Genomic DNA, 25734 nt, shown 5'->3' on the forward strand with positions numbered 1-25734 from the left:
TCTATGTTTGTTGCATGTTTTTAAAATAGCAAGAACCAAATCTGCAGAGACAAATAGGCCAGCAGAAAGCCATTGAACCAGCTTCAGACAACTAAACAGCTAACTTAATACACAGGAAAAACTTGAAAGTGGTTGAAGGACTTTCTCTAACCCATTTTGACTTCAAGCTAACTTGAGAACCAGCCTCCTGGAAATTCAACAATAAGAAGCCACACAACTTGGTAAAAACACTCTGTGTACAAGTTATTAATTTCAACTAAAAATATCAACTCATCTGAGAAACTACAGGCCTGCCATGAAAGCGAGACTGAGACAACTGCACATTGAAATCCTATTGTTTGTTTCTTCCTTTTTTACCACATCTTTGTGTGATTGCTAGTGTGTGTAGGAAGACACATTTTTAAACCTTCAGGACAAATAAATTACCTGCTATATTTTAAAATTCACAAAACAGCTTTCTGCTGGGATTATTTAAATTAGGACACCCACTCTGAAAACAAAAATACACATATCTCACATGTAAAACATTTTGACCATGCAGGCCAATTGAACCTAATGGCCTTTTCTTGTTCAATGCTTCCTGGTAGTTCACATTCCAGATTTTCCATGGCCCAGTACATACTTATGGAAACCTGTTCAATGCATCAACAGTGTATCGCAGTAGATTCCACAGCAGGAGAAGCTGTGCAAGCAAGTTGCAATCATTCTGTGCGGAGTTTATGGATTATTAGACATTACTGAGATATAACTGCAATGGTACTTATGTGTCATTGAGGTCAGCTAGAGGTGGTGAGAAGTTGTGTGGTGATTCTCTAGCCATAATCGTGTATATGGCTGGGAGCTCAGCCAGTTCTGTCTAACGTTGAAGGAAGAAAAATCAATGCGTCTTGGGTGAGGCTATCTGAATTACTGGCTTTTTAATTGTAGTGAATCCAGGAGCAAAGGACAGGTTAGTTTTCCAACTTTTCCAAAGCTCTAATGTTCCATTACTGATAAATCCTTTGTAAAATACTTAACCAGAATTGATAACAGGTTAAATTGTGCTTCTATCATTAACACTTAGGAATAAAGGAACAGACATTGGCCATTCAGCCCCTCAAAGCTGTTCCACGGTTCAGTTAGATTGTGGATAATCAGCACATCAACTCTATTTTCCCACCCTTAATGACTATCCATTGATAACCTCACCTCAACAAAATCTATTGACCTAAGTCTTGAGAATTCCAGTTGATCCAGAATCTATGGACAATGAAAAAGATAGTTTGAGATTTCCTCTATCCTTCTTGTCCTGCGGTATTTCCTGATTTAAGTAACTCTTCAATAAGAAGAAGTAAACATCTTGCAGTTATATAGCACCTTTCAGCACACCAGACATCTCGAGGTGCTGTACAGCCAATGAAGTGTTTTGAAGAGTATTTTGTGTTGTAATGTAGGAAACATGACAGTCAATTTGTGCACAGCAAGTTCCCACAAGCAACAATGTGATATGATCAAATAGTCTACTTTTTTTACAATTTGATTGAGGAATGAATATTGGCAAAAACAATGGGGATAACATCCCTGCTTCTCTTCACTTCCCTACCATAGGATCTTCAATAGCTACATGAGAAACGAAATGGGGTCTCAGTTTAATGTCTCATCCAAAAGACAACACCTCCAGCCATGCAGGCATGCCTCAGCATTGGACTAGAGTGTCAGCTAGAGTTTTTTTTCCCAATTCCTGGAGTGTCACATGAACTCGGGGCCTTCTAACTCAAGAGGCAAGTGTGTAAATAGCTAAGCCATTGCTGTCACTTCTTTCCTTTCTGGGCTAAATAGCTTCCACCCTTAGTGGCGAGAAGGTCCCATCCTCTGGAGTTACATCAGTCCTGGAAGGCATCAGTGGCAGCTGCTAGGACTACAGGAATAGAAGAAGATTTCCAGAAGGATAAGCCCTAGGTCTTGGGAAGGTTTGGGTAGGTTAAGGAGAGGGGCTGGGGGGGGGGGGGGGGGGGGGGGGGGGGGGGAGGGGGGGGGGGGGATTTGAGGGAGGGAGTGGGCAGCTGCAGAAGAGCACCTCCCACCCTCCCCCTTTCTTTCTGCCCTTTAAGCATATGATTTTGAAAATGAGGCTTCCCGCTCCAGCCCGGCTACCCAAGTCAAACATTTTGTGACATGGGCAGTGTGTTATCAGGATCAATTGGCTTGATGACAAGCTGAATAGATCCTTGAATATTTATACAAATATGGTGAATAGCCTGTTGTGACTTTATCATAAATGTAAAGAGGTGTAAGGGTTAATGATATGTACAAATCAACCACTCGAGGGAGCTAGATGTAGAACTATATAAGACATCGATACTAGGCCTTGTGGGGGAGATGATGAGGAGAAAGCGAAAGGTCAGACAGTCAGAAAGATAGCGTGAGTGAGAGCAGATCATAGTTATTATATTATTGTAGAGATTAGTGGTAGATGTGTATAGATTGTATGTTTATTATCAACTGTTTATTATATAGGAGTAAGTGGCAAAATCCAATTAATTAATGTAAATAAATTGATAGCTTCAATTTAAAAGCTATTTGTGGTCTTTGTGATCACTATGCCAACCATACTCTGATTAGAACTGTGGGTTCCCAACACCCGTATTATGGGGATCTTGGTGGAGGTCGGGAAGATGGTAGGATTGCGCTTGTCCTATTTTATGTGCACCTCCCCCCCCCCCCCCCTTCCCACTCTCCTGGCCCTGCCCCATGGAAACCAGCCTGCTGGGGGCACGTAAAAGTCAGTCCTCTGTGTCTGTCCTGTCAAATCCTTCTTACTATGTCAAGAAACTTGATCAGATCACCACTGAACCTTTTAAACGCAAGGGAATACAAATCATATTTATGCAATTTGTTTACATTTCAGGAAGATTCCTACTTTTTCCACAGATTTCCAACTGCTCTTATTGTTTGTGCAAGTACTTACCAGATATGATTACCAGCCAAGGAGTTAAGTGTAACTCAATTAACTTAAAATCTTTGTGGAGTAAAAGTAAATGAGTACAATTCTGGCCTGTTTTCTTGAAAATGATTGAATGGTCACAAATAATTTGTTTGATGTTTTAGTACTGGATCCCATTGCTGACATGTTTAATTGAAAATGCCTTCTGTCCTATAATAAAAGAGACATTATAACTGCAAGTTTTGCAATGTTTCTGTTTGTTTCTTCATCCAGGGATGTAGTTCATTCACAAGTTTGGAAAGACTCCTCAATTTCCCTTACTACCACATCATTAATATTTTAATTAAGACTTAGGCAACACATAGCCAAAAAGAAAAGTGTTACGTTTTCTGTCTTATGAACGGCCAAAGGCAAAACAAGAATTGATCCATGGCACTCTGTCAAGAAGAGATAGATTGTATCTTGCTTTCTGCGTACTGTATCTATATTGTTTTAGTTCATTTTATGGGATGTGGGCGTCCCTGGGTAGGCCTGCATTTTTTTCCATCCCTAATTGCCCTTGAGAGGATGATGGTGAGCACATCAGTCTTCTTGTCAATGTGGTGTAGGTACACCCACTGGGCTATTAGGGAAGGAGTTCCAAGATTTTGACCCAGCGACAGTGACGCTGGTGAGTGGCTTGAAGGGGAACTTCCAGGTGTTGGCCTTCCCATGTATCTGCTGCCCTTGTCCTTCTAGATTGTAGCGATGGTAGGTTTAGAAGGTGCTGCCTAAGGTGGGTTGGTAAATTCCTGCAGTGCATCTTGTATATGGTACACACCGCCTCCACTGTGCGTCGGTGGTGGAGGGAGTGAATGTTTGTGGAAAATTTAAATATATATTTTATATATATTTACCTCTGCTTTCCTACCTTTAATTTCTGTTTCTCTGTATATAATAATCTTTATTAAGACTGCAATGAAGTTAATGTGAAAAGCCCCCAGTCCCCGCATTCCGGCGCCTGTTCGGGTATACAGAGGGAGAATTCAGAATATCCAATTCACTTAACAGTACGTCTTTCGGGACGTGTAGGAGGAAACCGAAGCACCCGGAGGAAACCCACGCAGACATGGGGAGAATGTGTAGACTCGACACAGATATTGACCTGAGCCGGGAATCGAACCAGGGACCCGGGAGCTGTGAAGCAACAGTGCTACCCACTGTGCTAACATGCTGCCTCTGCATAAAGTATAAAGCTTAGAAATTACATCGCTTTTCCAGTGCTAACCACATTGGCCTTCAAAGCTTCACTTCACAAAGACTCCACCTTCGTAAACATCACCTCACATAAACCAAATCTTACGCAGAATGTTGCTGCCCTAATCCTGTTCTGTTCACCTATTACCCTGATTCTTGCTAACGTCTATTGTCTTTGCAAACCCAATGCATCAACTGCAATATACTGATGCACAGCCTCACCCTTTCCTACCTTTTCAGCCCCCTCAAGCTCTACTCACCTATCAGTGCCTTTTGATCTTCTAACTTTCGTCTGCAGTACGGCCTTCTGTCATTGATCATCCTCAGTTTTAGAGCCTTCAACTGTATTGCCCCTGATGGAACCATCAATTCACCAGACACGTGTTTCCGATATGAATCTAGGCTTTAATCAACTTACTTCAGAGCCGGCCTGTTACCCGTTGATGAACTCTTAGTGAACTCAGGCTGCCTCTGGACAAGGGTATTTATACAGCTGCACTAGGGGGAGGAGTCGTGGGCGGAGCCACGGGTGGAGCCCAGTACAAGTTCCTGAGTACTCACAGAGCTACTCCCCCTAGTGGTAGGATAGCGCTACTGCGCTTACAAAGACAGTGTGAATTATCATATATACATATATATTACATTCACCACAGCCCCTACACTCTGGAATTCTCTTCCTAAACCCTTTCATCTTGCCATATCTTTATTCACCATTGGAATTCTCCTTAAAAACGAATTCTTGAACAACTTTGATCATCTCCCCAAATCCCACCCATTACTGCTGGAGCCAGAACTGCCATCCTGTTCCCAACCTGCGAAAACTTTGGAAATGCATTGTTGTCTTGAATGTCCATGCCCTATGTTGGTATATGTTACTTATGTATGAATGTATGTGTCACAGATATAAATTCTTCACACTCTGTACATATCTACATATCTCGCTGTGACTTGAATGTTTCTTCAATGAAATACCTTTATGACCTGCCAACTTAAATAGATTTTTGAAAAGTGATGATGACTAGTATCGTGTAGGAGTTTAGAAAGCCTTTAGAGCTTAAGAAAAATGATGAATTGTCAATCTAATGTTCACCAGATTGAATAAATTACACCTTTCTTGACAACACAGATGTCTAGCAGTTGAATACGCAATTCTATTCATTGGGCAACATTAACAATTAAAAATATTGCTTTTAATTTTACTTCACACTAATATTTCACATTCTGCTTTTTACATGGTAATCCTTTGAAAGATCTGATCCACATTTTGTTATCTCCAATACCTAATTGGTTCTCCAAGGGTTATAGAATTGCTTATCAAACACTAAAACGTTTGGTATTTCAAATTAAGTCTCCAATGTAGTTGTCTGCCACCACGTGAGTCATTTAAGGTTACTGGTGTGCCACAGAGTTCTACAACCCCAATGATACAAATTTAATCATCTGAGGTTCTATAGTACTTGCTTCTACCAAGCTCATTCATCAAGCTACCAAAGTATGCATAACTTGTTTTAAATTTCATGTTGTTGTGATCCCAGTTGACGTTATAACTGGACGGGAAGGACCCAGAATGGAACTCTGGCTTAAAAGACCATAGATTTTACTTTTTGTTAATAAAATGTGGAGGAAAAGAGTCACAGGATCGCTAATTAGTTTTAGAAACAAGAAGAAAACAGTGATTAAATATTAAAACATTGGATTATCATGCAATACTCCTTTACTCCTCAGCTTCATAATTACACGCTGGTTTTAGGATTAACCCAGAAAAACTGAAGAGGCTAGAAGCTAAGCTATGTAAATACAGTATATTCCATAGGATCATGATATTTGTTAGCCTCATCCTTCTAAAGGGGAAGCACGGTTCCTTTTGGAATACAAGTTCATTTTGATTATAAACATGAATGAGAAATGAGAATGTATATTTATCACTATTATAATATGAAATGCAGACTGTCAATCACAAAATGTGATTAAATCAATAATAATGATGAGGGGGGAGGTAATGGCATAGGGGTGTTGTCATTGGATTGGTAAATTGGTAAACGATAGTGACCTTTAAGGGGCATCTTGACAAATACATGAATAGGATGGGAATAGAGGGATATGGAGCCCAGCAGTGTAGAGGATTTTAGTTTAGATGAGCAGCATGGTCGGCGCAGGCTTGGAGGGCTGAAGGGCCTGTTCCTGTGCTGTACTTTTCTTTGTTCTTTGTAAACCAGAGGCCCGGGGTCTGGGTTCGAATTCCACCACAAAGGCAACATTCGATAAAAATCTGGCATTAAAAGTCCAATGAAACTATTGTTGATTGTCATAGAAAACCCATCTGGTTCACTAATGCACTTTGGGAAGCAATGCCCGGTGGGCAGCATTATATGAAGCAGTCTGGGAACAGTGTCCTGCAGTCAGCATCTCAGCGACAGCAGAGGCAGGTAGAATAAAGAGTCAAAGAAAGCACAACGCTGAGAGCAGAGACGGAATGAAGAAAAAGCAAGAAAGAGCGAGACGGGGGATGGAGGTGGGAGATACAAAAGGGCGAGAAAGAGTGAGAGTGAAGCCAGCAGGATAAGTGTGAGAAAGAGTGAGACAGAGAGCAGAGCCGGGAGGATAAAAGAGCATGAGAAATAGTTTGGTGCTCTTAAGGGGACATTAGGATTCAAAAGTGACGCGGGGCAAGTGGAAGCAGCTGACTGGGTGAGTACGGTCGGGTACGTAATTGCTATTTTTATATTTTATAGTTTCTAAGGCCCATATTTTGTGGTCTGTAGTTTGTAAGGGCTATATTCAGTAGTAACAAGGACCAGGAAAGATGACATTAAGTCTCTTCCAAAAAGTTTAATTTAAAGGGGTAAGTCATGGCACGAGAATTCTAAACTGTGATGTGCTCTTCCTGCTCCACATGTGAATCCAGGAACCTGTCCAGTGCCCGGGGCCAGCATATGTGCAGGAAGTGTTTGTAGTTGCAGCCCCTGGAAGCCTGGGTTTTGGAGCTGCAGCGATGGCTGGGGACACAGTGGGGCATCTGTGAGGCAGAGAAAATTGCGATAGCACGTGGTCAAACCACAGGCAGGAAAATAATTGGGTGACCACCAGACAGGGCAAAAGAACTAGGCAGACAGTGCAACAATCACTTGTGGCCATTTCCCTGCAAAACAGATATACCACTTTGGAGAATCTTTGGAGGCAAGGCCTCTCATAGGAAAACAACAACAGCTAAATAAGTTGCACCGTTCTTGGCTCTCATGCACAAGGAAGGAGTAAAATTGAAATGCAATAGTTACAGGGGATTCAATTGTCAGGGGAATGCATAGGTGTTTCTGTGGTTTCAAGTGAGACTCAAGGATAGTATGTTACCTCCCGAGTGCTAGGATGTCTTGGAGCAGCTACATGATATTCTGGAGGCAGGGTGAATATCCAGTGGTCAGGGTACACAAAATAGGTTAAAAAAAATGATGAGGTCCTAAAAGCAAAGTATACAGAGTTGGAAAGTAACTTGAAAAGGACTTCAAAGGTAGTGATCTCAGGATTGCTACCACTGCCACATGCTAGTCAGAGCAGAAACAGCAAAATGTATCAGATGAATACATGGCTGCAGAGATGGTGTGAAAGGGAGTTTCAGGTTCATAGAACATAGAACAGTACAGCACAGAACAGGCCCTTCGGCCCTCAATGTTGTGCCGAGCCATGATCACCCTACTCAAACCCACGTATCCACCCTATACCCATAACCCAACAACCCCCCCCTTAACCTTACTTTTATTAGGACACTACGGGCAATTTAGCATAGCCAATCCACCTAACCCGCACATCTTTGGACTGTGGGAGGAAACCGGAGCACCCGGAGGAAACCCACGCACACAGGGGGAGGACGTGCAGACTCCGCACAGACAGTGACCCAGCCGGGAATCGAACCTGGGACCCTGGAGCTGTGAAGCACTTATGCTAACCACCATGCTACCCTGCTGCCCCTGCAGGTTCCTTGGACACTGGGACCGGTTCTGGGAAAGGTGGGAGAGTACAAACTGGTTGCACCTGGGTAGGATCGGGACTGATGTCCTGGGGAGAGTATTTGATAGCATGGTTGGATCGGGTTTAAACTAAAATGGCGTGGGGATGGGACCCTATGCAAGGAGTCAGAGGATGGGGAAACATGGACATTAACAAAAAACAAAAAGTGGAAAGAAAAATAGAACTCAAGGGCCAAATCAAACAGGGCGACAGTGAAAAGTAATGGGAACAGGACGAGGAATGTTAAAAAGACAATCCTTAAGGTTTTGTGCCTTAATATGCGAAGCGTTCACAATAAAGTAGATGAACTGACCGCGCAAATAGATGTGAATAGGCTTACGTAGACATGGCTGCAGGTGACCAGGGATGGAAATTGAACATCAGGGAAATTCAGTTTTTAAGAAGGACAGACTAAAAGGAAAAGGCGGTGGGATTGGATGGGTAAAGAGGAATTTAACTCAATAGTGAGGAAGGATTTATGCTCTGCCAAGTTGAATCTGGATGAGTAGAACTGAGAAAAACCAAGGGGCAAAAAATGTTAGTGAAATTTGTACATAGACCCCCAAATAGTGGTGATGCTGTTGGAAATGGCATTAAACAGAAAATAGAGACACATGCAATAAAGGAACAACTGTAATTATGGATGACTTTAATCTGCATATAAATTGGGCAAATGAAATGAGTAACAATACTGTAGAGGATCTATTCCTGGAGTTTGTAGGGGAATAATTGGCAATCTAGTTGTGCGAGGTCCTTTGGGGGATGTGATTATAATATGATAGAATTCTTCATAAAGATGGAGAGTCATGCAGTTTATTCTGAGACCTGGGTCCTGAATCTAGATAAAGGATGATGTGGAGATGCCGGCGTTGGACTGGGGTGAGCACAGTAAGAAGTCTTGCAACACCAGGTTAAAGTCCAACAGGTTTGTTTCAAATCACTAGCTTTCGGAGCACTGCTCCTTCCTCGGGTGAATGAAGAGGTAGGTTCCAGAAACATTTATAGCAACAAAGTCAAAGTTGCAAGACGATACTTTGAATGCGAGCATGGTGTTGTAAGACCTTTTACTAAATGAAGGTAACTACAATAGTATGAGGTGCAAGTTGGCTATAATGGTTTGGGGAACATTACTTAAAATGACGACGGTGGATATACAATGCCAAATATACAAAGAGCACAGGGGTGAACTGCAACAATTGTTCATTCTTGTCTGGCTCAAAATGTAAGATGGCAAAGTTAGCTAAACCATGGCTTACAAGGGAAATTCAGATTTAGTTTTAGATCAATGGAAGAGGCATACAAATTGTTCAGAAAAAATAGTAGATTTGAGGATTGGGTGCAGTTTAGAATTCAGCAAAGGAGGACCAAGAGATTGATTAAAAAAAGGAAGATAGAGTATTGCAGGGAACTTAAACCTAACTGTAAAAACTAATACAGGTATGTGGGGAAAAAAAAGATAGGTGAAGACAAATGTAGGCTCCTTACAGTCAGAAATAGTGCAATTTGTAATGGGGAATAAAGAAATGGCTGACCAACTGAATGCATACTTTGGTCAATCTTCACAAATGAGGACACAAATAATGTACCAGAAATATTAGGGGACACAGGGTTTAGTGAGAGGGAGGAACTGAAGGAAATCAGTGTTAGTAGGGAAATGGTATTGGGGAAATTGATGGGATTGAAGGTTGGGAAATCCCCAGGGCCTGATAATCTCCATCCCAAAGTACTTGAGGAAGCGACTCTAGAAATACTGGATGCATCGGTAGTGAACTTCCATGATTCTGGAGAGTCTGGAATAGTTCGTACAGATTGGAGGGTAGCTAATGTTACCCCATTATTTAAAAAGGGAGCTGGAGAGAAAACAGGGAATTATAGACCAGTCAACCTGATATCAGTAGTGGGGAAAATGCTGGAATCCATTACAAAATAAAATAATTTTCTGATCTTACAAGCCCTAACGCTACAGCTAGATGGATCCCCAGATGGTACATCAGCGGGGGAGACAGCCAGCTGTCATTCCCGCCCTGCAACTAAGGACCCCTGTGGCAGCAGTCTTCAGGTTTACCGGGCCAGGATGGGCCCAGTTGCTGCTCCGGTGTCCCAGGTGGCATGGTGACGTCTTGTTCTGTCCGCTGCCCATGTGATGCATCAGGGATTGGGTGAGGGGGGGGGGGGAATTCTGAGGCTCTGCTGTGCTCCGGCACCTCCACTGCGGAGGGGGGGGGGGGGGGGGTACGTGATGGGGGAAGAGTGGTGAGGGATGGTGTGGGTTTGAAGGTAGGGTGAGGATGGTGTAGGGGTGGTGACACACATCCCATGGGAACTGCTATTTAGCAGCATCCCATTTCCTAGCCTGATGCCGCCTCCACCCCGATGACTACCCTTTCTTTGGACATGCCGGCCATGTCCAGGGCCCTCTGCTCTGCTGCTCTGTGGGGCCGCAGGTCTGGCAGTGCCTATCCAGTCTTCTGCTCCCGGCAGTTATGGGGGCCTTCTCTTGGGTGGGGGGGGAGGGGGGGGAGGGGGAAGGAGAAGGGGGGGGGAAGGGGGGGAAGGGGAAGGAGGGGAAGGGGGGGCGAACAGAAAACGCAATGTTATATAGCCTTACGCATGCAGGCCAAGGGGTGGGTAGTTGGTGGCTTCAGTGGCCAGGGCATCGGGCCATGGTGGGAGGTATGGGTGCCAGCATGTGGTGCAGGGTGTGGGGTTCAGTTGTCCTCTGAGCCGCGGGGGAGGTTAGTGCTTTGGGTATGAGGGACGGGTTTGGTGCCAGGAGTGCAGTGCTGCCATCTTACACTGAGGAGCCTGTGCAGTTTTTTCCTGCACTGCTGGCCGGTTCGAATGGTGTTTCCCACAGCACTGACCAACCCTGCCACCTGTGTCCAGGCACGGCGACCCGTGGCGGCTGGCAGCCTCTTTCCCAGCCTGGTGTACAGGGTCGCTCACCTTTCCTCCACAGTGTCTAGCAGAGTCTTAAGCTCAGTGTCTGTGAAATGGGGTGCCACTCACCTCGCTGCCATCTTGTTGGTTGGGATGGTGTGTGTGGGGTGTAAAGTGTGTACATGCGACTGCAGCTTTTCAGCCTGAGTTTCAATCGTGGACCCGGCGAATCCCGCACCATTTATCATTGAAATTGATTGTGTTCCATGTGGCGGCGGTGCTAGCCCATGAACGATCGTTGAATCGGTCCAGTTTTGCTGTCGTAGATGTCCTCGAATCCTGCCCTGGCATCAGCGGTTAGTCTCCGGAACAGACAATTCCGCTGTGTATGTTTCGAAGAAGGAGTTAGATATCGCTCTTGGGCTAAAGGGATCAGAGGAAAGAGGGAACAGGTTACTGAGTTGGATGATCAACCAGGTTCATATTGAATCACAGAGCAGGCTTGGAGGGCTGAATGGCTTACTCAGCCCATCATGCGAACCCGCCTCCCATCCATTGACTCTTTCTCTACCTCCTGCTGCCTTGGGAAAGTGGGCCGTATAATCAAAGACCCCTCCCTTCTGGGTTATTCACTCTTACAACATCTTCCATCGGGCAGGAGATACAAAAGTTTGAGAACACGCACTAACAGATATAAAAACAGCTTCTTCCCCACTGTTACCAGACTCCTAAATGACTCTCTTATGAACTGATCTGATCTCTTCGCACATCTTCTCTGCTGAGTAGTACCGCACTCATGTATGCTTCACCCAATGCCTGTGTCTATATATTTACATTGTGTACTTATGTTTGCCCTATGTTTGTTTTTCATATCTGGAATGATCTGTCTCGACTGAATGCAGAGCAATACTTTTTCAACTGCACCCCGGTACACGTGACAAAAGACAAATCCAATATAACTGGTCTTCAATCTTGCACTTGAGATAATAATGGAATTTTGCCCATATTTATGCTATGAATCAGAAAGCCTTGGTTTTTAAGTACACTCAATTTGCTGCTTGTAACTGTGATTATTGCACACAAGGAATCAGGTATCGAGAGCAAACAACAAAAAGACTTCTGTTTCAATTCTCATCACTGCTGTTGGACAAATATCTTTAAATATAACTTGGATTCAGGGCCTGTTGAATCAAACATGGATACACCCAAGTTCATATATAAGATACCTTACACCATTCTGTCTGACACATTTCAAGATAACAAGCATGACAGCAATATGATTGTTTTATTTTATTGTCAAGCATTGTTAACTGGTAATTGTAAGATATATTTCTGTGATATTGAGGAACTTTAATACTGTGTTAATCATAACATTTATTTGAATGTACTCTATCCCTCTTTGTGTGTGGAATCACTCCGAGAGTGAAGTATCTTTTCCTCACCATTTTACAGATTTTAAATAGCTGATTGGGGTTCCTGTCCTATCCTAGAAAATGTTGGGGCCTGGTCCGGGATCATAATAAAGCTACGTGTATTTTTACAAATTGATTAAAATATGAATGCATTTTGCTATGTATTTTTGCATTCAGTTGAGACCTCTCAAGTATTTATTGTTTACAAGATTTACGTCAAGTAGCAGAAGGCTTATTATATTTTGAAGAACTATTCTGAAAATGCTGACAAACAGCAGAAGCATGACAATTGCAGTTAACTTGTCAGTTAATTATATAACTCTTTAACAGGAATGGCTATTTTTAATGTATCACAGTGTCACTGATTTGAGAAATACTAAAAATTATGCATGTGCAAGAATGACACTGCATTACTATTTTAATGTCAGCTATATTGTCTGTATGCCACAGCTATTTTGCTGCTTCTGTGAAATTAGTTCCATGATTTTGTGTGTGTATGCAGTTATTTAGTGTGAAAAATATGCTTGCACGTGAATAGTATCTTGTCAACTTTGAGTCAGCAATAACTGGGCATTGAACAGAAAAAAATTGTAGTTGTTTTAAATACCAAGTAGAAATACTGTGTTGTTCGAATATGCCATTTTCATTCATTACATACGAGTGTTTTGAAAAATTCTGCCATGGAATTGAAAAATTCTGCCATGGGCCTGTCTAGCAAGGCTAGCATTGTTGTGCATCATATTTACCACTGAGAAGGTATGTGTGGCATCGTAGCACAATGGTTTACATTGTTGCTTCACAGCTCCAGGGACCCGGATTCGATTCCCGGCTTGGGTCACTGTCTGTGCAGAGTCTGCAGGTTCTCCCTGTGTCTGTGTTGGTTTCCTCTGGGTGCTCTGGTTTCCTCCCACTGGTCCCGAAAGACGCGCTGTTAGGTAATTTCGACATTCTGAATTCTCCCTCTGTGTACTCGAACAGGCGCCGGAATATGGCGACTGGAGGATTTTCACAGTAACTTCATTGCAGTGTTAATGTAAGCTTACTTGTGGCATTAAAAATGATTATTATTAGTGGTGAGTTGCTGCCTTGAGCCGCTGCAGTCTCTCTCGTGCAACTGCACCCACACTGCTGTTGGGAAGGGAGTTCCACGGTTTTTATCCACTGGAAGAGAAGGATTGGCGATACAGCTCCGAGTGAGGATGGCATGTGGCTTGGAGGGGAACTTGGTGATAGTGTTCCCATGTATATACCTCTCTCCTTCTAGTTGGTAGAGGTCATGGCTTTGGAAGATTCGATCGAAGGGGCCTTGGTGAGTTGCTGCAGTATATCTTGTATATGATACACACTGTGCACTAATGGAGGTGGTGAATGGGATGGCAATCATGTGGGTTGTTTCATCCTGAATATTGAACATTTTGAATGTTGTTGGAGCCAGGCTGATCCAGGCAAGTGGCGAGTATTCCATCTCAATTTTGACATGTGGAGTTTTGTAAATGGTGGACAGGCTTTGTGGAGTCGGGACGTGTGTTACTTGCAACAGCATGAGCAATCTCTGACGTCTCTCTTTTGTAATGTGAAAGGTAAATGTTAAATATGTAAATAGATTGGCTCAATCATCAGTGAGATAAGATCATTTGGCAACAGAGACTGGAGAAAGATACATCTACCCTATATTGTACATATTTAATATAATATTCAACAAGTGGTAAAGCTGATCACTTGCCTCCAGATCCCAGCGAAAGGAAGAAGCAGCAAGAGAAACAATTGCCAGACAAGGACAGCGCAGGAAAATCATCAGTGAAACTTCAGAAAAGACTTCAGGAAACCACATGTTATTAAATGGCAGGTGGCAATTGCCAGGCTGCCCAAATCCCAAAGGGAAACTTGTACAAGCTATCAGAACAATTTGAAATACAAGGAGGTGTGTGTGCTGAAATCAGAAACAAGAATTTCTGTACCACTAAGATTTTAAATATGAAATTAAACTATTTATTAATAAATAGTAACTTGAACATGTGAGATCACATTTAAAAGTTATCCTGCAAATATTTTGCAATAGGTTTCTGCTTAGTTAACCTCACAACCAAACATCCCATTTCAGGTAACAGTCACTATAGATTCTTAATGTATAAAATTCCAGTAATAGGTTCTGGATTCATAGAACATACATTACAGAAGGAGGCCATTCGGCCCATCCAGTCTGCACCGACCCACTTAAGCCCTCACTCCCACCCTATCCCCGTAACCCAATAACCCCTCCCAACCTTTTTGGACACTTAGGACAATTTAGCATGGCCAATCCACCTAAACTGCTCGTCTTTGGATTCACTCACAAGGGGAAACATCATTTCTGCATCCACCTTGTCAAGACATTTAGGATCTTATACTTCAATCAGGTCACTCCTCACTGTTCTAAACTCCAGTGGAAATGAGTCCAGCCTGCCCAATCTATCCTTATCAGCCAACCCATTCATTCCAGGTATCAATCTAGTGAACCACCTCTAACGCATTCACATCCTTCTTTAAATAAGGAGATCAAGACTGCACACAGTATTCGAGATGGGGGTCTGCAAAATAACATCCTTGCTTATATGTTCAAATCCACTTCTAATAAGGATAGCATGAGCCACCTTAATTACCTGTTGTAATTATCAGGCCCATGTGCTGGAATCATTCCCCACATCAAAATACCCATGCACGGCAGCATGCTGTCAGAACTGCGAGAATCACAATTGGTCTCAGAAGACCTGCCTCTGGCGGGCAGTACTCCCAGGGGAGCTCAGAGGTGGGTGCAGCACTGCAGAGGAGAGAGTCATGCCAGAGTGGTGCCAACAACAAGTGGGTGCACCTGACTGAAGATTGTTTTCTGGTTTGCTCACTGTGCATTGGGATGGCCTTTATAAATGTCTGGTTTGATGGCAAGGTCGGCAAATCAGAAGACCCAACAGCGATACATTGTGAAACCTGTGACTACAATCTTATTTTCCAAATCCCGGACTGTATCCCAGAAAAAGTTGGCGTTGGCGGTCTCAATGCCACTTTTCCCACCTGACATCAGCCTTTTCCAATATTGGCGAAATTCTCGCCAACATTGTCTGACATCTTATGTTGTGGAGACTGACAATGGACTGGTGAGCAGAAGCAGAAGCTTCATATATCCACAGGAAGACAACCATCACTGGAATGGACAAACTACCTTTAAGATCAGAAAAACAACCTGAACAGAGAATCAGTAGTTTCACATACCAACTTTATGGAGTTCAAGATAAAACATGAAGAACTTAAATTCTAAGCAGTCTCTGAGCAAGATGAGAATAAAGTTGGAGGGATTGGTGAAACCACCACCACACCTATCTCTGTGAACCATAGATGAAGACACGGTAAAATTTTAAGAATGGAAAGTCCGTGCCTAATCTGCAGCCACTGATGCTCTGAAGACGCCTTGCCATGTGACACTCGATTAAGCATTGATTGTCAGTGGGGGGGGGGGGGGGGGGGGGGGTCGTCCGTCCTCCCTTGGAAGGAAGTCACACCCGTGAGAACTGTTGGCCAATCAGATTGGCCAATAGCTCTGCAACCCGGCCAGGCAGAGCACTACAGTGGCCCAAAATGGTATTGCAGTGCTCTGCCTGGGACCAAGTCCCTCGATCTTTGAAAAGATAAGTCCCTACAGTCAGGCAGCAGGATGGTAGGGGATATCTGGGGTGTCAGGAGGGAGTCCTGGGGAGAGGGGCCCCTGACTCTGAGAGGACCTTCAGAGTATTGCTGAAAAGAAATACACATGCTGTTGAAGCTTTTCATCCTGCACCCATGGACAATTTACAAGAATACCAAATGTAAAAGGAACAATTTATGCTGCATGCAAAGAGAGATGATTCATTGGTAAATGGACTCCAGTTGCTGGAGGCTTTGCCATGGAAAATGTATCAGTTAACTGATGACTGAGAGTTAGCTTCCAAGCTTTGTTTAAATTTGAGCCAGGCCAGTTCAGAGTCCACTTGCCAACCAATCAGCACTTTATTAAATGCTTTCTGGAAACCCAAATACAGTATATCTACAGGCTTCCCTCTATTCTAAGAACTCCTCATCCAGGCTACAGTTGTCAATCTGATTTTTCCAGTTTATATGTCGGTGAAAGTCACCCACGTTTATTTCTGTTCCTTTATCACAAGCACCAAATATTTCTTCCTGTACATTTTGACCTATATTGTGGTTACTGTTAGGCAATGCATTCTCTCAATAGTTACTTATTTTCCCGACTATTCCTCGTCTCCACCAAAACTGATTATGCGTCCTGATCTCCGGAACCAAGGTTATCTCTAAGAATTGCACCAATGCCATCCCTGATTAGCAGTGCTACCCCTCCACCTTTACCTAGCTTCCTATTTTTCCAGATGGTCATATACCCCTGAATATTCAGGACAAAATTCTCATCATCCTGCAGCCACATCTCTGTAATGGCTAACAGATCATATTTATTTATTTAAAATGGGAAATGTAGATCAGCTACGCATTATATGTCCACTTTTCTTTTTCTATTGACTTCAATGAAATGGGAAAAAGACCATTCCACAAAAGGTTGTGCATGCCAGTTGAAGTAAAATGTTGCCTTCCTGATATCACAATCAAGCATTTCTTGCTCCGATGTATGGATGTAGAATGAAGTTTCCTCCATCTCAGTGCAAACCTAACCACAGCACCATCTGCTGTAGCAGTGTGATATTTTTCTGTTTACTACAACTGTTATCCTATGAGTGATGATTAATATTGCAAATTAATGTCAGTTTGTACTGTAGACCTGTGCCAACCAGAATCTGGAAGGGAATACCAGACTTAATTTATATAAGAGTTTTTGCAGCCAGCTGCCAAATGAGACCAGCTTTGGTGTAGATCTAAACCTGCGTTCTTGAAATAAAAGACTGCTTTTTCCTGTTAACCCCAGCTCCTCCCCACCATCCCTCGCCCAAGCATGCAAGATTGTTTAATTTATATTTTAGATCAAATAATTTGGCTGAACAATAATGAGGATGGAACACTTTGCGCATGTATATTCTGTTGCATCCAACTGCTTAACTTTGGAAACATTGGCGGCTCGATGGGAGGCACTCGCAAAGGCTTCAGAGAAGACATTTCTTCCCTGCATGCACATATTCACTCAGCAGGGCTAATGGACCAAGAAGTACTGACTTAGACATTCCTGCTACCAGTGCCTCAGAAGGCTGCAGTTGCCAACTGAGACAAAGAGCGGAATTCTCCCATCGCCCCCGGCAAGCTCAATGGCGGGCGGAGGTAGGATTTGGTTTCATGCCGGCATAAATTTAGCCCGCTAGTTCTACTACTGCCCGCCATAGCAGATTGGGAAACCTGCTGGATGCCGGTATGAAATTCATTTGCATCCCGTTAACAGAATGCAGATCATGGCTCAACCACAATATTCCACCTACGCCTGATTTTCTGTGACGCCAGTAGGAAAGCATGCCAGTCCAGAACATGACAGGAATAACACGGTGTCCAGAAATATGGATTCAGCTGAACAATGCCTGGGACTGCCTCCAGAGGCAAGATACCAATAACCCCGGACATCGGAACATTACAGCAGTGGTGGTGGTGGGGGGCGGGGGGGAGGAGAGAGAGAGTATCAAAGATTGTCATTGAGGATGTCCATCTTCCAGCCTCCGTGTTCCTGGAGACACATCTTATTTTACAGGAGGTCCATCTTCTTTCTAATGGTGGGTGAAGTAAATGGCAAAGGGGAGTCCGAGGAGTTCCTAAGAAAGACATTTATTCAGCATATCAACAGTATTTACACAGGACCCAGTAACACATGTCAGGGTCCTCACTCCTTCCTGTCAGCTGCTACAGCAGCTGACCTGTTATTACTAATGCTGGTTAACTCATAACCCACCCAGCAGGAGGGAACAATCACCCCCAGCTGGATGAGTCCCATGCAAGTGCATTTACATTTCACCATCTATTGCACACTGTGATATTACGGACCAGGGTTTAGAGAACCCCAAAGTGTATCATGGAGTTCACCTGACCCACAACTTTTAATGGATTTTGGTTATGGGGAGCGCAAGGGCCCACTCTACAGGTGTGCAACAGAGATCTAAAGTACTTTTAAAACAAAACAATGTTGATTATATGAATCCAGTTAACATTTTATAAACACACAGTCAACATTTTAGCAACCATCAACTCAAATACTTCCCCCAAAGAATACAGTACTCTATAAGTAACCCTTAATCTTTCCCAGCAACATCCATAAGACAAATACCCGGGGCGGCACAGTGGTTTAGTCCTGATGCCTCACGGTGGCGAGAACCCAGGTTTGATCCCGGCTCTGGGTCACTGTCTGTGTAGAGTTTGCACATTCTCCTTGTACTTACGTGGATTTTACCTCCACAACCCAAAAATGTGCAGGGTAGGTGGATTGGCTACACTGAATTGCCCCTTAATTGGGAAAAATGAATTGGGTACTCTAAATTTTAAAAACAAAACAAGACAAATACCCTCTTTAGCAAAGACAGCACATGTAGATTATCTACTTACAGCAGTTATCACTTTTAAATTAGCAAGTGATCTGAAGACATTCTTTTCATGGAGAGAAAGATCAAAATTACACCTTGTTTGGCTGGATGCAGCTCCAATACTGAAAACAAAACTAAACACACATTATAGCTGCCAGCTCCAAAACAAAAGTAAAAACAGCCCAGCTCCACCCACACTCTGACATCACTGCAGCTATTTGATAAACACCCATTCCTTAAAGGAATACCCACTACAGCTATTTGATAAACACCCATTTCCTAAAGGTACTCTCATACGAAACTGATTATTGCGCAATGCATAAATATAGGGGAACTACATGGGCCTCCAGATTATGCAATCAAGACTGAACATCGCCAGAAGCATGTCTCAGATGCCGGGTACAACCACATTTTTCCAGAGACGGCTATATCACTGATGTCGGCACTTGGGCTGACAGGTGGCAAATGGAGTTTAATGCAGAAAAGTGTGAGGTGATTCATTTTGGAAGGAGTAACAGGAATACAGAGTACTGGGCTACTGGTAAGATTCTTGGTAGTGTGGATGAGCAGAGAGATCTCGGTGTCCATGTCCATAGATCCCTGAAAGGTGCCACCCAGGTTGAGAGGGTTGTTAAGAAGGTGTACGGGGTGTTAGCTTTTATTGGTAGAGGAATTGAGTTTTGGAGCCATGAGGTCATGTTGCAGTTGTACAAAACTCTGGTGCGACCGCATTTGGAGTATTGCGTGCAATTCTGGTCGCCGCATTATAGGAAGGATGTGGAAGCATTGGAAAGGGTGCAGAGGAGATTTACCAGAATGTTGCCTGGTATGGAGGGAAGATCTTATGAGGGAAGGCTGAGGGACTTGAGGCTGTTTTTGTTAGAGAGAAGAATGTTAAGAGGTGACTTAATTGAGGCATACAAGATGATCAGAGGATTAGATAGGGTGGACAGTGAGAGCCTTTTTCCTCATATGGTGATGTCTAGCACGAGGGGACATAGCTTTAAATTGAGAGGAGATAGATATAGGACAGATGTCAGAGGTAGGTTCTTTACTCAGAGAGTAGTAAGGGCGTGGAATGGCCTGCAACAGTAGTGGACTCGCCAACACTAAACGCATTCAAATGGTCATTGGATAGGCATATGGACGATAAGGGAATAGTGTAGATGGGCTTTGGAGTGGTTTCACAGGTCGTCGCAACATCAAGGGCCGAAGGGCCTGTACTGCGCTGTAATGTTCTATGAGCAGAGAATGGACACTCACTGTTATAAGATGGTTGCACAGTACATTGAGGGAAGCCACATGATGGGACTTCTGTGAAAAGGTGGCGGGGGGCAGGTAAATCTTGCATGACACTTGATTAACCACGCAACAGCTCATCAGATAGAAGACGTTTACACACAGGGAAAGTGGATTGGATGCAAATCAATTTGTATTTGTGGACATTATGTACATCTTGTGAAGACATGTGCAAGCTTTGTGCATCTAGTACTTTTTGATCCTCCTAGCCCTGCTACTTTGTCTCATGCATCACGCATCCACAGCTGGGGTGGAGGAAGCTTGCTAACTGCTATGCCCTGTTGTTTATTGATGACTTTGGCAGGAATCTCTGGAGGGCCCTGACCTGCTTTGGATTTCCTGGTGTGGGACTCTCCTTGGTCTGAGGAGATGCAGCTGATGGGGTCACAGGGAGAGGAGTTAGGGATAGCCCGGGTGTCCTGTTGCTGGCCCTTGTCCCTCTAAGTGCCTTGAGGAGAAGGGACAACTTGAGTAAGATCAAAATGCCCTTTGCCCCTCTCACTTGATGGATGCCACCAGTGCCTACAGCATTGGAGTGCAACAGCAGGAACACAGCCTATCTCTAGGGTCTCAATGGTAGCCACATCCTATCCGTGTTGACCTCGATGCACCGGCATGCCGGCACAATGATGGCAAACAGAACGTGGACAGACTTCTCCTTCGTCCATTTCAATCTATTGACTGATTTGACCACCCTGCTTGATATTCCCGAGTATGTTGCTGCAGCTCTTACATCTGTGTTCGAGTCGAGTCCAGATGCTCAACATCTGACTGGGCTTCAGCAGACTCCTGGCCTCCAGCAGCCCTCTGAATGTCAGAGAATGTGGATGCCCCTGCCTTCACCTTATGTGGACCAGAATCCGTTCTGTGCTTGCCCCCAAGCCTACTCTAGAACTAGGTCCCACGATGTGTGTGACTGCACTGGTGGAGGGTGCAGGTGAAGGCATAATTGATCTTCAATTGGTGTGCCTCAGGACCCTCTTCTGAGGTTAGTGTTGGGGCTAAGTGGACCTCTGTAAAGGCTGAGAATGCAGGCTGCACATGATGTGAGACCAGCTGGTCTGCGAGAGAGTCACTGGTACTGTGTGGGATCCCTATGGACTGTCAGGCTGCAAATGGCTGATGGGATTGTGAGAGTGTTTATTGTTGCTGATCGCACTGGCCATCTGCTCCCAAGCTGCGATGTTGGGGTATGTGAACTTCCTTCTCCCATCACTGGGGTAGAAGATATCTCCGCTTTCCTCCACCGTGACTGGATGTCGCCCCAGTGCTCTGTCATTAGACTTTGGGGCGTTACTCTTCCTCGTTTTGGGGCCACTCCCTTTTCACATTCCTGAGGTTCAGACAATTAAGGTTTTGCATGGATGTGGTTTAAATATGCCGCTCAGAAAGCTGGTCCAATTAGGTCACGGCAGTCGGGCGAATCATCGGTATAGATCTGCAGAGGGGAAAACCTAATCCTAAGTGTGTGGAAACAATTGACCATAAAAACTAAAAAGGTGATGAACAATATGATTACAGAGCTTATCATTGTTCATTTTAAAGAAACCGAAAAAGACAGAAGAAAAGAAATGAAAGAGAGAAAAGCAAGGAACCTGCATTGCGATTAAAGATCACGAACATACCCAACTTGGAAGATTTTGAAGAAACATCAAATCAAATTATTAAAAGCACTGTCATGTTATATTAAATGAGAATGAATAATTCATTTATATTGCAGTTTATCATGACAGGATGCCTCAAAATGTTTCACATAATCAATTCTGTTTGGAAGTTCAATCACTGCTGTTATGTAGTTAAAGGGTGACCATAAATATGAAAACAGTCACAGAATAAGTCCAGAATTATTTATTTTCGGGCAATAGTTTTTCAGGTGAACGTTCTTCCATTTCTCTCAACTCCATTTCAGTTATGTGGCTCAAATCCAGAGCGCTCACCCCATTCCACCGTAGCACAAACACGGCAAGGATAAATATTCCATTTCACATATTCCTGATAACCTGGTGACTCTTTCAATTAAACAACAAGATTGCACTGTTACAGAATTTTAGTTTGATGCTGCATGGAAGGAATTAATTTGTTCAATTGAGCCTGCGCTGATTTGGAAAGAGAGACAAAGAGAGAGAGAGAGAGAGAGCAATGCAATTAGTTGTTCTACTCTGCCATTCTCATTGCCCTGCCTATTTTATTTGCAATATTTTTATTAAGCTTTTTAAATATTTTATGCATAAAAAAGAAAACGCACCCCACCCAAGGAGTTGCGCTCCGAAAGCTCGTGTTTGAATCAAACCTGTTGGACTTTAACCTGGTGTTGTAAGACTTCTTACTGTGCTCACCCCAGTCCAACGCCGACATCTCCACATCAAAAATAAACACCTACAACACCCCCCCCCCCTTCCAATCTGCTGACAGCAACCAACTCTTGAAATACAGAATGAACGGGCGCTATCTTTTATAGAACCCCTCGATCACCCCTCTCAAGGTGAATTTAACTTTTTCAAGGTATAGGAATTCCATGAAGTCCTCCAGCCATACTGAGGCGCAGGGCGGAGAAGCTAACCTCCACCCCCACAGAACCCACCTATGAGCAATCGGCGAGGCGAAGACTAGAACATCTGCCCCGTCTACAGCTCCCGAAGGTTCGATACCCTAAATATGGCCCCTAGGAAACTGGGCTCCCACCCCATTTGCCAGATTGCCGACATTGTGTTGAAGAATGATCCCCTTGTCAGCCCCTTTCACCCCCTCTGACTTAATTGTGGGGGTGGGGGGGCGGGATCCACTGGGAGCAAGATGCAGGGCCTCTTCCCTGGTTAAGTCGACCCAGCGTTGGGCAAGACCAGAACAGCTCATGCTTGTCTTCCACTCCCTTGAACAGCCAGCTCATCCTCGACCTCGATAAATGTGCCCTTTGCACCAACTCTAATCTCGCACGCAAAGTCGTGGCATTCACCCGACACAATACTTCACACCACACCCCTTTCTCCACTGCCATTCCTAACTCCACCTACTTACCTCCAGTGGTACCATATCTTCCTCCAGAACCCTCTAGTAAATCCTAGAGGTATCCCCCTCCTCCATGCCCGACAGTACTCTCTCTAAAAGTGAAGAGGGCGGGATCAAGGAACGCTGGAAAGATCTTCCTCGCAAAATCTCGCACTTGCAAGCCCTGCCTATTTTTAACCTACATCTATTTATCCAGTTCACCTTTGATGGCTGTTAGTGAATCTGCTTGCACCCCCATTTCAAAGAGTGCATTTCAGGTCATCATAAAATATTTCTTCCTCGTCTCGCCCCAGGTTCTTTTATGAAAATGAAAATCGCTTATTGTCACGAGTAGGCTTCAATGAAGTTACTGTGAAAAGCCCCTAGTCGCCACATTCCGGCGCCTGTTCGGGGAGGCTGGTAAGGGAATTGAACCGTGATGGCCTGCCTTGGTCGGCTTTAAAAGCCAGTGATTTAGCCCAGTGTGCTAAACCAGCTCTATGTCCTGTGATTATTGGGCCTTCTGTCACTGGATACCGTTTCTCCTTATTTACTCCATCAAAACCTTTCATAGTTTGAACGCTTAGACCAAATCTCCCTAAAATCACTTTCAGGTCTTAATGCCTCAGGACCCCAATTTATGTGGTTTGATGAAACTCCCGCCTGTTAAAAAGCCTGTCTAAATCATGACCAGCTTGAAAACAGTGGTACACGGAGAGACAACTGCAAGTTTTAAAATAAATAAATAAATTGAGATTCAGTCACATCGTTTCACTGGAAAATGGAGTGGTTAACAGCCCAAAATTTCCTCCATGTTGTCTTAATTTGTTTTTTGTGATTTTTAAAAGGTGGAAGCTTCAGGGAACATCGAGCAAACGTGACATCTTTGCTGGTTCAACCAATTGCGGCATCCCTGGCTAAGGCGCTCCTTTCATCAACTGAGACGGCAAATGGATGTTTTCACCTCACGAACTCAAGTGCAGGTAACAAATGCAGTTTCACGTGTCTTTATGCAACTGATATCTTTTTATTGATGCATATTTGTTTGTATAGAATTTTGTAAACTTGCTTTGCACTTGTGCCATGATACGAATTGTGGCATGATTTATGCCCATTTTAGATGGGTAAAAGGAGTGAGTCTTGCTCTTCTGTTTTCATACATACATTAGTAATCAGCTGGCACAGATTTCCTACTTTGATTTACATAACGCAGCAGTCTCTTGCTGCAGATCTGAAGTAATGAGCTTTTTTTCCCCAACTGATGTGGATAGAGGTAACATCAATTATTAGCTTATTTGAGCAGATCTGCTTAATTACCTTTGTATGCAAATGCGGTGTGAGGAAAAGAAGCAGAAGATGAACTAATTTCTTCCATATTTGGAAATCAAATGAGCAGAATTTTCCGTGTGCCAATTGGGGAAATTAAAACTGATCCAGACTGTACAGGAACACCTGAGCAATGTTAAAACACTGGAAGGGTTCTTTTCAAATACATTTTTAAAAATACAGGTTTATATTCCATGATTTAGTTACCGTAGATGTGCTGTATTTTTTATTAATGAATGGATCAATAATATTGGTCGAGGGCATTACTTGTTAAAAAGGCATTCTAAAATTCAACGTGCTTCTGACAACAGTGATGCAATATTTTTTTTGGATATGATTTTTCTTTTAGCATTAGCAATGTAGCAAATGAGCCCTTTGTTATTTTCTTTCTGAAAGACTGGACTGGATTTTGTTGGTCTGACAGGGGCCTTGTCCACTGCTCAGAGAACGGGCAGCATTAAATCCAGGCAATTGTCTTACCAAATAGCAAGGCAGGTTGGAGGTTAGAAGGACAGCTGAGATTTTTATTTCAAAGCAGTAATTGAGAAGTGTATTCTTAGTCCATGTCATCTTTTATATGTGTCACTTGCTCCTGCACAGAGGCAGGATAATAGTTGACATTGTTTATCTTAATTTTCTCATCACTTCCATTCTGCTCAGTTTTTGTTTTAAATGTCCTGGCCTGGCTCATACTAAATAGGTTTAACCCCCGATAGTTCAAGTGTCAGTGATTTATAATGGCATGATAAGCTAATGAATGACTGCTATTTAACCATTCTGGCACATGTGGATCCTCCTTCTTTCAGATTTGAATTATTGCTGGAGAGTTTCATTTTTTTTTAACCTTTTTTGTCTCCTTTATCTCTCTCTTTTGACCCTATCTTTCATTCTCTCTATTTTGTTTCCTGTGCATGATTTGACATTGAATTAAACATTCTAACTTACAATTCCTAATTCTGCGTGCTTCAGTAAGGATTCTTCAGTTTAATTGGTGAAGCAGACACACGTTGCTTGGCCTCAGATCCCCCGAAAAGGACACGGTACTCTTTAATTATTACAAGTCACAACGCAAAAGCCCACAGGTATCTGTGCAAGTATAAGTAGAATAAACAGCTAGTGCTAATCATTTAGGACTGAGAGC

The 25734-nt window shown here is 43.4% G+C and overlaps 1 protein-coding gene across 7 annotated transcripts in view; it reads left to right on the forward strand.

Moving 5' to 3' along the window:
* The window catches only part of LOC119975416 (inactive N-acetylated-alpha-linked acidic dipeptidase-like protein 2), a 1151524-nt gene that overhangs the window by 753463 nt on the left and 372327 nt on the right, over positions 1–25734 (forward strand). For all 7 annotated transcript variants that reach the window (XM_038815043.1, XM_038815042.1, XM_038815041.1 and 4 more), the window contains one exon: positions 24116–24250. In XM_038815043.1, the coding sequence (XP_038670971.1) occupies positions 24116–24250 (135 nt within the window). The remainder of the gene's footprint in view (positions 1–24115; positions 24251–25734) is intronic.

The sequence above is a fragment of the Scyliorhinus canicula genome, chromosome 13 (assembly GCF_902713615.1).
Source record: "Scyliorhinus canicula chromosome 13, sScyCan1.1, whole genome shotgun sequence".
Taxonomy (NCBI): domain Eukaryota; kingdom Metazoa; phylum Chordata; class Chondrichthyes; order Carcharhiniformes; family Scyliorhinidae; genus Scyliorhinus; species Scyliorhinus canicula.